The 17,782-nt window shown below is 43.1% G+C and overlaps 1 protein-coding gene across 1 annotated transcript; it reads right to left on the bottom strand.

Annotated features, from left to right (window-relative positions):
• Nucleotides 1-5,668: 5,668 nt before the first annotated feature.
• Nucleotides 5,669-13,896, bottom strand: LOC140709883 (bromodomain-containing protein 8-like). Its single transcript, XM_073010345.1, has 5 exons — nt 13,618-13,896; nt 11,897-12,160; nt 10,819-10,976; nt 6,378-6,467; nt 5,669-5,843 (listed from the first exon to the last, which is right to left on the bottom strand). Exons 1-5 carry the CDS (start codon nt 13,894-13,896, stop codon nt 5,756-5,758), a joined length of 879 nt encoding a protein of 292 aa, XP_072866446.1. The 3' UTR covers nt 5,669-5,755.
• Nucleotides 13,897-17,782: the final 3,886 nt, after the last annotated feature.

Genomic DNA, 17,782 nt, shown 5'->3' with positions numbered 1-17,782 from the left:
ACAAAGATATGGGCAACATTTATGGCGTAAACCCAAACCTCAGCTTCCCCTTTTTTTCTTTATATTATGTCCACATGCATCTTTGACTCGTTGGTTGTGAGTTAAGGCATTATTCTTATTTGAAAAGAAAGTAGGGACATGGCAAAGAAGTCCCAGGATCCTCTGTAGGTCAGAGTTCGGGGAGAGGTTCAAACTCTAGAAAAAGTCAGGATAGCAGCTGCAGGTTAGAAAACAGGTTTTCCATCATCCACTGGGTTGGCTGGTTCCCCTTCCAGACTACTTGAGCCTTTTCTTTTGTCTAACCAAATATTCAGTACCTAAAGGGTTAAGGAACACATAGCAAGCTATTATGAACCTTAAACGCTGAAGTATTGCAAGTTTTTTTTTTGGCAAATAGACTCAACTATACTTTTTTCTTTAAAGTATGATGCTACCCAGAAAAGAAACCCACAAATGTCTTCTAGCTACTATATCTTATCCCCTAAAGATGGGAAAGTGTGAACATACATTAATATCAACAGATGAAGCAACCAAAAAATACACAGTGACTCTGGCCTCTTTGAAGTTTAGCCCTTGACTTGAGGCTCTGGAAGCGGGAATTCCCATTACTTGTCTATCCTCAGCTCTTTTGAGAGCTCTTCACTGCTGCCTGCATTCCTAGACGACTTCACTATCAAAGCTGGACTTACTGTGAGGCTCAGGGTTTTCCAAACCAGCTGGCACATTAGCAATCCTTCAGGGCCTTAATCACCTTTAAAAGTAAACTCTGAGAACACAAAGTCACCTCAAAATCACCTTTATTCTCATAGAATCTTGATCTGAAATCAAGATTCCAGAGGTTACAGATCTCTACATACACTACCTGAATCTGCTCCAGGACTTCTCGCCGCATCTCCACAGCCATATGGTATACGTGATGATCAGAGTCATTGTACATTACAGCATTTTGGAACATCAGCATCAGGTCTCGCTGGAATTGGGCCATGGTGCGAATCCGACCTTTAGAGAGTTTTCTCTTCAGGCTAGTTAAGTCCATGGGTCTGCAGGTGACCAAGAAAAAAACAAAGAAAATCAAACCTTTGTGTGGAACATGATAACCTAACATGTTCTCTTGAAGAACTAACCAGTTCTTAATGAAAACAGTAACAAAGATAACAACCCTCATCAGATAATGAAATAGCAACAGCAGTTAATGTTTGCCTGTTTACATAGGCCAAACACTGTATTTCTATATTAACTCAATCCTCTCAATAAACCTGTAAGGTAGGTATCATTAATATCTCCCTTTTTTTTTTTTTTTTTTTAAGTCAGAGTTTCACTCTGGTTGCTCCATTGCAATGGATCAATCTCAGCTCACTGCAACCTCCGCCTCCCAGGTTCAAGCGATTCCCCTGCCTCAGCCTCCAGAATAACTGGGATTACAGATGTGCGCCACTATGCCCGGCTAATTTTTGTTTTTGTTGTTGTTGCTTTTTTTTTTGAGACAGAGTCTCGCTCTCTCTCTCCCAGGCTGGAGTGCAGCTGCAGGATCTCAGCTCACTGTAAGCTCTGCCTCCCAGGTTCATGCCATTCTCCTGCCTCCGCCTCCAAAGTAGCTGGGACTACAGGTGCCCACCACCATGCCCGGCTAATTTTTTTGTATTTTTAGTAGAGATGGGGTTTCACCATGGTCTCAATCTCCTGATCTCGTTATCCGCCCACCTAGACCTCCCAAAGTGCTGGGATTACAAGTGTGAGCCACCACGCCCGGCCAAAATATTTGTATTTTTAGTAGAGACAGGGTTTCACCATGTTGGTCAGGCTAGTCTCGAACTCCTAACCTCAGGTGATCCACCTTCCTTGGCCTCCCAAAGTGCTGGGATTACCCCAAAGCATGAACCACCGCCCCTGGCCTTATTATCTCCATTTGACAGATGAAGAAATTGAAATCTAAAGAGGTTAAGTACTCACTGAAAGGCACACAGCCTAAATTCCAATTCAGAGGCAGCCTGACTCCAGAGCCCACAGGTCAAGCCACTATACGATCAGAGGAGCAGTGCTGGCCCCAGGTACCAAAGTTGTAAACAGCACCAATGATAAGTTTATCACACAGTAGTTATTTGCTGTTTACAATGTATAGTCATATATTATTTAATCTACTTCTCTTACTGCACAAATAAAAAGCTTAGAATAATTTTTTCTCCTTTAATGGAGATGAAAAAAGGATCAAGTGAATATTAAAACAGTATTAATGAAACACAGAAAGTAGATATATAAGAGAAGGCACAGCAGTGTAGAAAGAAGACTGAACTGCAGGTAAGAATCTGGGGCTTAGTTCTAGCTCTGCTATTAACTGTTGGTTGATCACGAGCAAGTCATGACCAAGCACGTCTGAGCTTTAGTTTCCTCATACCTAAAGAGGTTTGTCTCTGCTGTTTGAATGATGGTATCATTCTGTCTCTGCTGTTTGAATGATGGTATCCCCTCTGGAATTCATATTGAAACTTAATCCCAAGTGCAACAGTATTAAGAGGTGGGGCCTCTGGGAGGTAATTAACTCATGAGTACTCTGCCTTCATGAATGGGATTAGCATCCTTATAAAAGGGCTCCATATCGAAGAGAGTGCCCTCTTACCCTTCTGTCCCTTCTGCCATGTGAGGATACAGTGTTCGTCCCCTCTGCAGAATACAACAACAAGGCATCACCTTAGAAGCAGAGAGTAACCCACCTCATACACCAAAACTACCAGTGCCTTGATCTTGGACTTCCCAGACTCCAGAACCAAAACAAAGAGAAATAGGTTTCTATTTTTTATAAATTATCCAGCCTGTGGTATTGTACTATAGCAGCACAGACAAGTGACTTTCCAAAGGTCCTATCATGAACCTTTACACTCTATTACCATACAGGTTTATGACAGCATTTTAGATGACCTATGCTATAAAAATCCAAAATAGGCCAAGCATGGTGGCTCACACCTGTAATCCCAGCACTTTGGGAGACTGAGGCAGGAGGATCACGAGGTTAAGAGATTGAGACCATCCTGGCCAACATGGTGAAACCCCGTCTCTACTAAAAATACAAAAATTAGCTGGGCGTGGTAGCACACGCCTGTAATTCTAGCTACTCGGGAGGTTGAGGCAGGAGAATTGCTTGAACCCGGGAGGCAGAGGTTGCAGTGAGCCGAGATCTCATCATTGCACTCCAGTCTGGCGACAGAGCAAGACTCTGTCTCAAAAGAAAATAAAAAATGCAAAATGGGCTGGGATTACCTGCCTGTAATCCCAGCATTTTGGAAGGCCAAGGTGGAAGGATCATTTGAGACTAGGAATTTAAGACCAACCTGGGCAATATAGTGAGACCCCATATCTACAAAAAATTTAAAAATTCCTCCTTAGTGATATTCTGAAGAAAAATAATAACATTTCAAACAAAGAAAAAATTTTATTACAATAAAAAAAAATCAGGCCAGGCACAGTGGCTCACACCTGTAATCCCAGCACTTTGGGAGGCTGAGGTGGGTGAATTGCATGAGCCCAGGAGTCTGAGACAAGCCTGGGCACCATGGTAAAACTCGATGTCTACAAAAAAATACAAAAATTAGCTGAGCATGGTGGCACACACCTCTAGACCCAGCTATTAGGGAGGCTGAGGTGGAAGGATTGCTTGAGCCTGGGCAGTTGAGTTATCCATGAAATGTGCCACTGCACTCCAGTCTGAGCAACAGAGTGAGACCTGTCTCAAAAAATAATAAGTAAAAATTTTAAAAATAATAAATTTAAAAATTAGCTAAGTGCAGTAGCACATGCCTGTAGTCCCAGCTAATTCAGGAGACTGAAGTGGGAAGATTGCTTGAGCCCAGGAAGTCAAGGCTGCAGTGAGCCATGATTGCACCACTGCACTTCAGCAACAGAGTGAGACCCTGTGTCAAAATTTTTTTTATTTATTTATTTTGAGACGGAGTCTCGCTTTGTTGCCCAGGCTGGAGTGCAGTGGCATGATCTCGGTTCACTGCAAGCTCTGCCTCCCAGGTTCACACTATTCTCCTGCCTCAGCCTCCCAAGTAGCTGGGACTACAGTCACCTACCACCACGCCCGGCTAATTTTTTTTTGTATTTTTTAGTGGAGATGGGGTTTCACCATGTTAGCCAGGATGGTCTCGATCTCTTGACCTCGTGATCTGCCCACCTCAGCCTCCCAAAGTGCTGGGATTACAGGCGTGAGCCACCATGCCTGGCAAAAAAAAAAAAAAAAAAAAAAAAAGGTTAAATAAAAAATAAAAATAAAATCCCAAAATACTGAGAGGTGAAGCCAGCTGGGCTTCTGGGTCAGGTGGGGACTTGGAGAACTTTTCTGTCTAGCTAAAGGATTGTAAACACACCAATCAGTGTTCTGTGTCTAGCTAAAGGTTTGTAAATGCACCAATCAGCACTCTGTAAAAACGCACCAATTGGTGCTCTGTATCTAGCTAAAGGTTTGTAAATGCACCAATCAGCACTCTGTAAAAACGGACCAATCAGCACTCTGTAAAATGGACCAATCAGCACTCTGTAAAATGGACCAATCAGTAGGATGTGGGCAGGGCCAAATGAAGGAATAAAAGCTGGCCACCCGAGGCAGCAGCTTCAACCCAGTAGGGTCATCTTCCATGGTGGGAAAGTTTTGTTCTTTAACTTTTTGCAGTAATTGTTGCCGCTGCTCACTCTTTGGGTCAGCACTGTCTTTATGAGCTGTAACACTCACCGTGAAGGTCTGCAGCTTGGCTCCTGAAGGCACCCAGACCATGAACCCAATAAGAAGAACAAACAACTCCAGATGTGCCACCTTTAAGAGCTTTAACACTCACTGTGAAGGTCTGCGGCTTCACTCCTGAAGTCACCAAGACCACGAACCCACTGGGAGGAAGAAACTCTGGACACATCTGAACATCTGAAGGAACAAACTCCAGGCACACCATCTTTAAGAACTATAACACCCTGAGGGTCTGCGGCTTCATTCTTGAAGTCAGCAAGGCCAAGAACCCACCAGAAGGAACCAATTCCAGACACAGTACTACAGTCAACCAATGTGTATAACTTCCATTTGGATTGACATCTGTGCCTTAGTATACCTATAACTAACTAACTAAATAAATACAGAGTTCCTTTTAAAGTTTGGTTCTAAAAGAATAGTGTCAGAAACAACCAAAGGCTAATTTAAGATTATAATTAATGAGCAGGGTGGGCACCAAGGCTCACACCTGTAATTCCCAGCACTTTGGAAGGCCTAGGCACGCAGAATGCTTGAGCTCAGGAATTCAAGACCAGTCTGGGCAACATGGCAAAGTTCCATTTCTACAAAAAATACAAATATTAGCAAGACCTGGTGGCTCATGCTTATAGTTTTAGCTACTTAGGAGGCTGAGGCTGGAGAATCGCTTGAGCTTGGGAAGCGGATGTTGCAGTGAGCCAAGACTGTACCACTGCACTCCGGCTTGGGCGACAGAGTGAGACCCTGTTAAAAAAAAAAATATATATAATATATATATATATATATATAGAGAGAGAGAGAGAGAATGGATCATGTTACTTAAAAGTGAATAGTACAAAATAAAAAGCCTGTATCATCCTTTTGTTTCCTGCATTCCTCCTTAAATGAAGATATGATACTGAGCTCATCATAACTTCATAAACTTGTTTGGCTATGAAACATATCTTGAGTTTGTAAGTAATAAAAATAAATAACAGATGGGAAATAATAAATGAAAACGCAGCTATAAAAGCAACCAACCTTTCTTTACCCCTTTATCACTGACCTTTTTACCACATCATTGTACCCTGGGGCCTGCCTTTCTGACACAGGCTTCAGAAATGGACTGCTGAACCTGTTAAGGGACAAACCCAGAGAGGGTAAAGAAACCCTAGCAAGGCATTCTAAACGAGAAGAGTAGCTCAGTTCTTAGTACACTTCCTTTAGGAGAATGCAGACTATGAGCACCATTCGGAAAAAATCTATTTGTTCCCCCTTGCCAGAGAGTTTAAAAAAAAAAAAAACCTATAAAATATATATTATTACAATATATTGATTTAGGGCTCAGAAATTTGTTCAGAGTTCCCGAGGCACTGTCTCTGTGAAAAAAGAGAATCCACCAGATTGAAAAGAATATGCATTTTAAATATAAATGTTATGTAATAGGAGCCACTTTCTAGAGGCAATTCAAATGGCACAGCAACTATTTCTTGTACAGACTTGTGAAAGCAGCTGTGGGTACTTTGGGATAAATCAGGCTTACATACAGAATCTACCTTTCAACTATGGCTCATTTGAGGGATGAACATATCTCCTTTTATGCTTAAACCCCAATATGTATTACTACTTCAGTTCTGAACATAATCCTATTACCACTTTGGAGACCTACCTGTGACTGGCAATCATCTTCCAGACTGGCAGGAGAGTTTTCTTAAATAGCAAATGATCCTGAACTGGGTCATCCTGGCTTAGACCAGTCCTATGGGGATAAAACATGAAGAAAAGAGACAGAAACTTCACAAATAATATTCTGTCTCCCCCAGGTGGGTAATGAGGTTTTCTTAAGACATGCTCCTAATTAATACCTGAAGCTTTTTATCTTCCCTTAAGTTATCTGGCCAAGCAGAGTTAGTTATTAATATCTATTGCCTTCTCTTTTAATTTTTTAATTTTATTTTTCTGAGACAGAGTCTTGCTCTGTTGCCCAGGCTGGAGTGCAGTGGCATGATCTCAGCTCACTGCAACCTCTGCCTCCCGGGTTCAAGCAATTCTCCTGCCTCAGCCTCCCAAGTAGCTGGGACTAAAAGTGCACACCACCACGCCCAACTAATTTTCATACTTTCCATAGAGACAGGGCTTTGCCATGTTGGCCAGGCTGGGCTCAAACTCCTGGCCTCAAGTGATCCATCTGCCTCAGCCTCCCAAAGTGCTGGGATTACAGGCATGAACCACCATGCCCAGCCAATTTTTTTTTTTTTGAGACAGGGTCTTGCTCTGTTGCCCAGGCTGAAGTGCAGTAGTGTGATCATGGCTCACTACAGCCTCAACCTGCTGGGTTCAAGTGATCCTCCTGCCTCAGCCTCCCAAGTAGCTGGGACTCCAGGCACATGCCACCACACCCTGCAACTAATTTCTGTATTTGTTGTAGAGACAAGGTCCTACTATGTTGCCCAGGCTGGATATCTACTGCTTTCTAATAAAGATTTCATATTTAATCTAAATTCTAAGGTAAGAATGTGGAATTTACCATCCAAGACTGTGAACTGCCATAAGATAAAATGTCTCAGATTGGGCCCAGCGCAGTGGCTCATACCTGTAATCCCAGCACTTTGGGAGGCTGAGGTGGGCGGATCATGAGGTCAGGATATTGAGACCATCCTGGCTAACACGGTGAAACCCCATTTCTACTAAAAATACAAAGAAAACTTAACCAGGCGTGGTGGCGGGTGCCTGTAGTCCTAGCTACTTGAGAGGCTAAGGCAGGAGAATGGCGTGAACCCAGGAGGCGGAGCTTGCAGTGAGCTGAGATCGCGCCACTGCACTCCAGCCTGGGTGACAGAGTGAGACTCTGTCTCAAACAAACAAACAAAAAAAGTCTCAGATTGCAGATTTCCTGCTGTTTGTACAGTCACAATATGTCATCTTAGCACGCTATTGCTCATACTTAAGGAGTTATAGAAAAGCAAATAAAGGCATTCCTCACCAATCTACATTTTAAACGGTATCCTATTTGTGTACCAAAAATTGAAATCTAGGCTGGGCACAGTGGCTCAGGCCTATAATCCCAGCACTTTGGGAGGCTGAGGTGGGACTACTTGAAGCCAGGAGTTCAAGACCCAGCCTGGGCAACAAAGCAAGACCCTGTCTCTATGAGAAAAAAAAAAAGAAATCTGCTGTTTAAAAAAAAATTATATATATATATACATATATATATATATATGCCTGGTTCAGCTGTATATCTTAGACCAAAAAACGCTAGAATAATTATTAGTTTTGCCTTACCAGAGACAACTAGGTGGATCTGAAATACACTGAAGAAAAAAAAAAAACAGTTCATACTATATTCTCTCAACAGATGGATCTGACACAGGCCGGAAAAAGAACAATTTATTTATTACCATAACAAAAATAACTTTGCTGGGCATAGTGGCTCATGCCTATAATCTCAGCACTTTGAAAGGCTGAAGCAGGAGAATCACTTGAGGCCAGGAGTCACAGATAAAAACAACTTTGTTTTTCTGCTTTAAAATGTAATTCACTTCATGTCAGATGCAGTGGTTCATTCTTATAATCCCAGGACTTTGAGAGGCCTAGGCAGGTGATCGCTTGAGTCCAGGAGTACAAGACCAGTCTGGGCAATATGACGAAACCCCGTCTCTAACAAAAATACAAAAAAAAATCAGCTGGGTGTGGTGGTGCACACCTGTGTTCCCAGCTATTCATGAGGCTGAGGTGAGATCACCTGAGCCCAGAAGGCGTAGGCTGAAATGAGCCAAGATCACACTATTGCACTCTAACTTAGGTAACAGAGTGAGATCCTACCTCAAATTTTAAAAAAAATTAATTTTTCTTTGGTTTCCCATTAAAAAGAACAGCCCCCCATTAAGATTTGAAAATGTGTTCTTTAGTCCTATAATTATCTATACAAAGATGAGACAATTATATAAACCAGAGTGTCCAATCTTTTGGCTTCCCTGGGCTACACTGGAGGAAGAAGAATTGTCTTGGACCACACCTAAAATACACTAACAATAGCTGATGAGCTGGAAAAGAAAAGAAAAAAAAAGTCAATGCATAAATCTCATAATGTTTTAAGAATTTGTGTTTGGCCCTATTCAAAGCTGTCCTGGGCTGCAGGCTAGGGATTAGACAAGCTTGACATAAACAATCCCCTAAGAGACGTGAAAAAGAAACAAAGATCACAAACTTCAAAATAATTTTTTTCTTTTCTTTTTTTTTTTTGAGACGGAGTCTTGCTCTGTTGCCCGGGCTGGAGTGCAGTGGCGCGATCTCGGCTCACTGCAAGCTCCGCCTCCCAGGTTCACACCACCCTCCTGCCTCAGCCTCCCGAGTAGCTGGGACTACAGGCGCCCACTGCCACGCACAGCTAATTTTTTGTATTTTTAGTAGAGATGGGGTTTCACCATGTTAGCCAATATGGTCTTGATCTCCTGACCTTGTGATCCACCCGCCTTGGCCTCCCAAAGTGCTGGGATTACAGGCTTGAGCCACCGTGCCCGGCCTTCTTTTTTTTCTTGTTTTGTTTTTTGAGACAGGGTCTTGCTCTGTCACCCAGGCTGTATAGTGACATGATCACAGCTCACTGTAACCTTCACTTCCCAAGTTCAAGCAATCCTCCTGCCTTGGCCTCCTGTGTAGCTGGGACTACAGGTGCATGCCCCCACACCCAGTAAATTTTGTTTATTTTTTGTAAAGATGAGGTTTCACTATGTTGTGCAGGCTAGTCTCAAAATCCTGAGTTCAAGCAATCCTCCTGCATCAGCCTCCCAAAGTGCTGAGATTACAGGTGTGAGCCACTGTGCCTGGCCTAATTTTTTCTTTAAAAAAAATTTTTTTTAAGCCTCTCCCTTGTCTCCTACATCAAAATAATTTTCCATTTCAAGTTCATAAAAGCTATTTTAATATTTTTAAAAAGAGGTATAGCTTGGGCCAGGCACAGTGGCTCATGCCTGTAATGCCAACACTTTAGGAGGCCGAGGTAGGAGGATCACTTGAAACCAGGAGTTCAAGACAAGCCTGGGCAATGTAGCAAGGCTGGCCCTGTCTCTACAAAAAATAAAAAATCAGCTGGGTGTAGTGGCCCATGCCCGTATTCCCAGCTACTTGGAAGCCTGAGGTAGGAGGATCCCTTGAGTTCGGGAAGTCAAGCTGCAGTGAGTCATGATCGTGCCCATTGCACTCCAGCCTGGGTGATGGAGCTAGACCCTGTCTCTATTAAAGAAAAAAAGCGGCCGGGCATGGTGGCTCAAGCCTGTAATCCCAGCACTTTGGGAGGCCGAGACGGGCAGATCATGAGGTCAGGAGATCGAGACCATCCTGGCTAACACGGTGAAACCCTGTCTCTACTAAAAAAATACAAAAAACTAGCCAGGCGAGGTGGCAGGCGCCTGTAGTCCCAGCTACTTGGGAGGCTGAGGCAGGAGAATGGCGTGAACCTGGGAGGCGGAGCTTGCAGTGAGCTGAGATCCGGCCACTGCACTCCAGCCTGGGCAACAGAGCAAGACTCCGTCTCAAAAAAAAGAAAAAAAGAAAAAAAGCATCATAGTTTGTATATTAGCCATAGTTTGTACAACATTAGCTCCATCACCCAGGCTGGAGTGATACAGATTAGGCTAGAGTACAGTGGCACAATCATGGCTCACTGCAGCCTTGACCTCCTGGGCTCAAGCGATCCTCCCACCTCAGCTTCCAGAGTAGCTGAGACTATAGGCAAGTGACACCATACCTGGCTAATTTTTTTAAAATTTTTATTTTGTAGAGGCAGGGTCTCCCTATGTTGCCCAGGCTGGTCTCAAAGTCCTGGGATCAAGGGATCCTCCTGCCTTGGCCTCCCAAAGTGCTGGAATTACAGGTGTGAGCCACCACACCTTGCCTTGAAAGACAGTCCTAATATTGATGAAACAGATTTGTTTTATAACAGGACAGCATATAGGCTTCTATTTATGTGATGTCAAAATTATACTTAATTATATTTTTGTGTTTTCCAACTGTAATTTTCTTTAACTTATAAAAGTAATCCATTTCATGAGTCAAATATGCATAAACAGAAGTATGAATCTTAACAAATTTGTATGAAAGTCTAGGCTTACAGCTTTGAGGAGGTAGCGTGGCTGAAAAGTGTATCCACCAAGGGAGTCTCCTTAATGTTAAAGGCATCATCACACTCGCCTGAAGGGGGCTGGTCCTCTGTCTCTGACACATATACTTCACCCTGGTTCTCCCCTTTGGATTCTTGCTGAGCCTCCCCCTAGGAATGCCAGGAAACAGGAAACTTTAGAAGGAGATTTACTTTCTGCACAGTAATTTTTAAATGAAGGCTGCCCGTAAGGTGAGAAGAGGTCAATTATATAAAGCTGCAAAAGAAATTAAAGAAAGCTGACTTAACTAGACCTAAGTCAATGAGTTCTTGGTAACAGTCTTGCTGGAGGACTTTGACTTTGTGCCACTCACCTCCACCAAAATGGAAAGGCATTATTTGCCCAATTCTCATTGGATTCTTTAAAAACCATCATGATCACCTGTGGCCCTGGTGTTAACTACTCTAGCTGGCCAGATAATTTTTTTTTTTTTTTTTTTTTTTAAGACAGGGTCTCACTCTGTTGCCCAGGCTGGAGTGCAGTGGCATCATCATGGCTCACTGCAGCCTTGAACTCCTGGGCTCCCCCGAGACTCCCAAGTAGCTGGAACCATACCTGGCTAATTTGTTTTTTGTTTTTTTGTAGAGATGGTGTCTCCCTGTATTGCCCAGACTGGTCTCAAACTCCTGACTCAAGAGATTCTCCTGCCTCAGCCTCCCAAAGCACTGGGATTACAGGCATGAGCCACTGCACCCTGCCTGCCAGATAATAATGATGATGGTATTCTAAATTTTACTTATTGCTTACTATAAGCCAGGCACTGTGCTAAGTGCTTTTCATGAATTATCTCATTTAAACCTCACAGCAAACCCACAAAATAGGGTGCTGTTATTGCATTTCTGCAGAGAAAACTGAAGTTCTAAAATGTTCACTAACATGCTTAAGGTAACACAGCTAAAACTGGTGCTCAATCCAGGATTTGGATCCAGGTAGTTTAACTTTCTGGAGTTAGCCTATGTGCTCTAACCACTCTGTTCTACTTCCCTAGGCAGAAGACCAGCAAGACAGCTGATTTAAGTTACTTTCTTACCTCTTCACTCTCTGTGAGTAGTCCCTGAACTGCACAAATAATGGAGGGAGCTGAAGCCACCTGTGGCTTTCCATTTTCTCCCAGTGGCTTTTCAGCTACTAAGGGGTCTCCTTTGGCTGAAAGCTCTTCAGTCTCTCTGCAGAGTTCCCTTTCTCCTTTGCTAGCTTTAATTTCCCTTCCTTCTTGTCTGGTACCAGATGGAGGGCAGCAGCCTTCACTTGATTCATTGCTGCTAATGCACAAGGGCTCCATTAAATAAGCTACCTGCAATCAAAGTTTATTATTAGATGCACAGGAACACCAATGAAAATCATCATCCACATATCAACAATGCCACATGCTAACACTGTCACAGTGACTAAGTCTGAGAGGACAAAATAGTTTAATTAATATAATCATCTAAAATCTGCAAATATATACACAGGCACTGGGCTGGTTGGTGGGGACACTACAATGAACAAGAAAGATACGGTTCTTCCCTCTTCCAGGAGTTTATGTTCTAATTTTTCATCTCAAGTGTCAACTCTGATCAATTGGGAGTGGCTGTCTAGAATAAAGTGTTGAAAATTTTGTCTACCAGAGACACTTGTAGAGAGAAGTAGCAATTTGAAATCGATGCTTGCTGATCTTGATCTAGGTTCTCCTAAATGTGTTCAGTAACAGTATACATATAACTTTCTTTCCAATTCTGTTTATTTCTGGTCCCCAGCCCTTAACCAAGGTAATGACACTTAAAAATACTCCCTTAAAGTCACAGCATTTTAAGCTTCAAGGAAAATTTGGGCAAGTATAACTTCCCACAACTCCAAAAGCATGATTTACAAGGATACTTATTAAGCAGTCCTTATGATCCAGGCCCCTAATGACTGAGGTATTAGAAATTCAGTCAAAAAGCATGTATTTTTTTATTTTTTATTTTTTATTTTTGAGACGGAGTCTTGCTCTGTTACCCAGGCTGGAGTCCAATAGCACGATCTCAGCTCACTGCAACCTCCGCCTCCCGGGTTCAAGTGATTCTCCTGCCTCAGCCTCCTGGGTAGCTGGGATTACAGGCACATGCCACCACATCTGGCTAATTTTTGTATTTTTATTTTTTTTAATTTATTTATTTAGAGACAGAGTTTCACTCTGTTGCCCAGGCTGGAGTGCAATGGTATGACCTCAGCTCATTGCAACCTCCGCCTCCCAGGTTCAAGTGACTCTCCTGCCTCAGCCTCCTAAGCAGCTGGGATTATAGGTGCCCACCACTACACCCGGCTAATTTTTTGTATTTTTAGTAGAAATGGGGTTTCACCATGTTGGCCAGGCTGGTCTCGAACTCCTGACCTCAAGTTATCTGCCCGCCTCAGCCCCCCAAAGTGCTGGGATTACAGGCGTGAGCCACTGCACCTGGCCATTTTTGTATTTTTAGTAGAGACGGGGTTTCACCATGTTGGCCAGGCTGGTCTCGAACCCCCGACCTCAAGTGATCCACTGGCCTCAGCCTCCAAAAGTGCTGGGATTACAGGCGTGAGCCACTGCACCCGGCCCCAAAAGCATGTATTTGGTGCATATTCTGTATCAGCACCAAGTGCTGAGGACATAGCAATGAACTTAATCCCTGCCATTGTGGAGCTTATATTTTAGTAAACAATGTTAAGAGTGGTAGAAGCATGTAAGGATAAGCGTTCTCTTAGAAAGTTGAGGCTCTTCCAGCTTCAGAAATAAGAGCTCACTGTTACCTCAGAGAGAAAGTGAAGGAGGTTCTGGTGGCTGGCTTTCTTTGCTGCTTCCTGAGATTCCTCACTGCCTCCGTCCCCAACAAGCAGTTCACTAGGTTCTCTCCCTGGGCTGCTTTCCTCTAGTTCCTCAGCCTCTGTATTCTCAGTTTCCCTCCAGCTGCCCACATCAAGATCCAGACTGGAGTCCCATGAGCTGAAGAGGGACCTGCAGTCATTGCTCAACTCAGAGTCATTGGGATAATCTTGTTCAGAATCCAACCAAACCCACTTATGTCCCATCTGTAAATACACAGGAAAAAAATGCATTAAATTCATTATAAATATTCCTGAGGCATCTCCATCTCCCGAGTTCAGTAGAAAAATAAGGGGCCAGAAATTTATTTGTATTCAAGTATTCATCATTAGGAAGAATTAAAATCTTGCTGAAGGGAGACATGAAATTATATTTGTCTTCGGGAAGAAAGAAAAAGCCCTATGTCAGTATAACAGAGATATTACACCATACAATACAGTATAATAGAGATATTAATATTACCTAATAATTATTTTTACTTGGAATTCCTCATACACCAAAAGAAGGGAAAGAACTGGAGCATAGCTAGCTCAATTATTTTCCTCTAGCCCAAATCATCCATAACTAAACCATAAGGCAAACAAATTGAGGGGGCAGGGGATATTTTCTCAGCGTATAAACATTTTTAACCTATGAACCATTAAATCTTCAAAACACACTTTAGGATTGCCTTTGGCATCCTTCTGGTCATATCCAACTTGATACTGAGAAACATCAAGCTTGAAATATATCTTCCCTTGCTCTCATTACACCACTATCTTTGTTTTCTTACATCTTTCTTTGTCCTCTCCTTTTTACAACTTTCAATAAATCCCTACCTTCTATGTTTCTGCTTGGTCCTCCGCTTTCTTATTAATGTGTTTTTAAAAAATGTATATATACTTTGAAGGTTCAACTTTGACCTCCATTTAGATGGCTCCCAAATCTCTCCACCTTTACTTATATGAATTCTGGTCTCATTTCTCCATGCATCCAAAAGTCAATTCCCTTTAGATGCTCTACTACCTGCTGTAACATTTCTAAAATAAAAATCACATTTCCTCTATCTCCAGAATCACTGCTTCTTCCCAATTTCTTTATCACCATCACCATTTTCTTTCTTTGTTTTGTGTTTGGTTTTGTTTTGTATTGTTTTATTTTGTTTTTGGAACAAAGTTTCACTCTTGTTGCCCAGGCTGGAGCGTAATGGCGCAATCTCGGCTCACTGCAACCTCTGCCTCCGGGTTCAAGTGATTCTCCTGCCTCAGCCTCCTGAGTAGCTGGGATTACAGGTGCCTACCACCACGCCCGGCTAATTTTTGTACATTTAGTAGAGATGGGGTTTCACTATGTTGACCTGGCTGGTCTTGAACTTCTGACCTCAGGCGATCCACCCGCCTTGGCCTCCCAAAGTGTTGGGATTACAGGTGTGAGCCACCATGCCCAGCTAATTTTTGTATATTTAGTAGAGATGGGGTTTCACCATGTTGACCCGGCTGGTCTTGAACTTCTGACCTCAGGTGATCCACCCGCCTTGGCCTCCCAAAGTGCTGGGATTACCGGCGTGAGCCACCACGCCCGGCCCCATCACCATTTTCTTAGTCTACAGAACCCACAATTCTTTGTTGACCCTTCCTTCTCTTATATTCAGTAAGCAAGTCTTCTTTCCAGTTTTCTCCCACAATAAGTTTTCTCAGTGTCCATCCTTTCCTGAACAAATGCCATAGTCTCCTAGTCAGCTTTTCTATCTTTAATCCTATCTGCTCTCAACAAATATAGTTATTCTACTCAAGGCTTTGTAACAGCTATCACCCCAAATATAAATTTCTCAATCTGCCAAAGTCCTCCATAAATTTAGCCTTATTTTGTTCCCTTCACTCACATGTACACCTCCCTATTCCTTAGTATAATTCCTGTTCTAATTACATTTGTCTCCATATTGCCACCCACCACCCCCATCAGATGCTTACACCTTGCATTCGGTTTGCTAGTCTCATTTATCACCTTCTCTACCAACTCAAAACATATGTCCTTTAATGGACCTTTTCCACACACTTCTCCCAACGTTTAGAGCTTGCGTTTATATCACATGCCTGTTTGCAGACTGCTTTGGGACTACAATGTTATTTTTTATTTTCCTTTCTTGTCTACAACATGTCCATGTAACAAGGAATTTCATTTTCTAATTCCTGGACTAATTGAACACCTTTCCATCACCTCACAAAGACTGTACCTTCTCTTCCTTAGCATCCTAATATAGTTCTATTAATGGCAAAAAGATCTGTGACTTCTAATCATATCCTCTTAAACCCCCTTCTCAAGAAGGCTTTGACTATTAGACCAGGCTCCAGTGTGACATATTATCTAATTACTTTGTTATAAAGTGATATTCATCTAATACTCATTTTTTCATCATAGCCATCTGTTTATAGTAAAAAATTCATAACTTTTTTTTTCTTTTGAGATGCAGTCTTGCTCTGTGGCTGGGCTGGAGTGCAATAGCTCAATCTTGGGTCACTGCAACCTCTGCCTCCCAGGCTCAAGCAATTCTCCTGCCTGAGGCTCCCCTGTAACTGGGATTACAGGCGCCCGCCACCACGCCTGGCCAATTTTTTGTATTTTTAGTAGAGATGGGGTTTCAACATGTTGGCCAGGCTGGTCTCAAACTCCTGACCTCAAGTGATCCGCCCGCCTCGGCCTCCCAAAGTGCTGGGATTACAGGTGTGAGCCACGGTGCCCAGCACTATTTCACTATTGAGTTTTTAAAATCTTGGCCAGGCACGGTGGCTCACGTCTGTAATCCCAGCACTTTGGGAGGCCGAGGTGGGTGGATCACCTGAGATCAGGAGTTTGAGACCAGCCTGACCAACATGGAAAAACTCTGTCTCTACTAAAAAAAATACAAAATTAGCTGGGCTTGGTGGTGCATGCCTGTGATCCCAGCTACTCGGGAGGCTGAGGCAAGAGAATCGCTTGAACCCGGGAGGTAGAGGTTGCAGTGAGCTGAGCTCGCGCCATTGCACTCCAGCCTGGGCAACAAGAGCGAATCTCCAAATCAAAAAAAAAAAAAAAAAAAAAAGTTTAGTTGGCCAGGTGCAGTCGCTCATTAATTTAAAAATAAAAAATGTTGCTATTAACAGAAGTTGGAATAGAACTGAGATTTTAAATTTTGGGGTGTTTTTTCTCTGTTGCCCAGGCTGGAGTGCAGTGGCATGATCTCAGTTCACTGCAGCCTCAACTGGCCAGGGTTGTGACCCTCCCACCTCAGTCTCCAATGTAGCTGGGACCACAGGTGCGTGCCACCACACCTGGCTGATTTATTATTTGTAGAGACAAGGTCGTGCTATGTTACCCAGGCTGGTCTTGATCTCCTGGGCTCAAGTAATCTTCCAGTCTTGGCCTGGCAAAGTGCTGGGATCACAAGTGTGAGTCACCGTGTCTGGCCAAATTTAGTAATTCTTAAAACGAGGCTTAGCCTTCAAACAGCAATGTTAAGAACTATATTTGAGAAAGGGTCTTGCTCTTTCACCCAGGCTGGAGTGCAGTGATGCAACTATAGGTCATTGCAACTTTGAATTCCATGGCTCAAGAGATCCTCTAGCCTCAGCTTCCTGAGTAGCTGTGACTACAGGTGCACACCACCATGCTGGGCTAATTTTTTTTTTTTTTTGAGAGGGTCTCACTTTGTTGTCCAGGCCAGTCTCGAACTCCTGGGCTCAGTTGATCCTCCCATCTCAGCCTCCCAAAGTGTTGGGCGATTTTTTTTTTTTTGAGATGGAATCTTGCTGTTGCCCAGGCTCGAGTGCAGTGACACCATCTCGGCTCACTGCAACCTCCACCTCCTGGGTTCAAGCGCTTCTTCTGCCTCAGCCTCCCAAATAGCTGGAACTACAGACACGCGCCACCTCGCCCAGATAATTTTTGCATTTTTAGTAGAGACAGAGTTTCACCATATTGGCCAGGCCTGGTCTCAAACTCCTGACCTGGTAATCTGCCAGACTTGGCCTCGCAAAGTGCTGGGTTAACAGTGGCATGAGCCACTGCGCCCGGCTGCCAAGAACTCTTTATACAGAGTCCTTAACCATAAAAACAGGAAAAAAAATGGTAACACTA

Source organism: Chlorocebus sabaeus, chromosome 23 (genome assembly GCF_047675955.1).
Source record: "Chlorocebus sabaeus isolate Y175 chromosome 23, mChlSab1.0.hap1, whole genome shotgun sequence".
In the NCBI taxonomy this organism is placed as follows: Eukaryota; Metazoa; Chordata; class Mammalia; order Primates; family Cercopithecidae; genus Chlorocebus; species Chlorocebus sabaeus.
The sequence above is the reverse complement of the archived record's forward strand: the minus strand, read 5'-3'. Positions and strand labels throughout refer to the sequence as shown.

What these genes read in the sequence shown, in the direction of transcription:
- LOC140709883 (XM_073010345.1), bottom strand. Translation starts at nt 13,896, where the DNA reads ATGGGACATAAGTGGGTTTGGTTGGATTCTGAACAAGATTATCCCAAT. An exon ending in CACGCTACCTCCTCAAAGCT is followed by an intron (nt 6,468 to 10,818) that starts GTAAGCCTAGAC and finishes TTATCCCCATAG; the next exon opens with GACTGGTCTAAGCCAGGATG. An exon ending in AAGATGATTGCCAGTCACAG is followed by an intron (nt 5,844 to 6,377) that starts GTAGGTCTCCAA and finishes GTCCCTTAACAG; the next exon opens with GTTCAGCAGTCCATTTCTGA.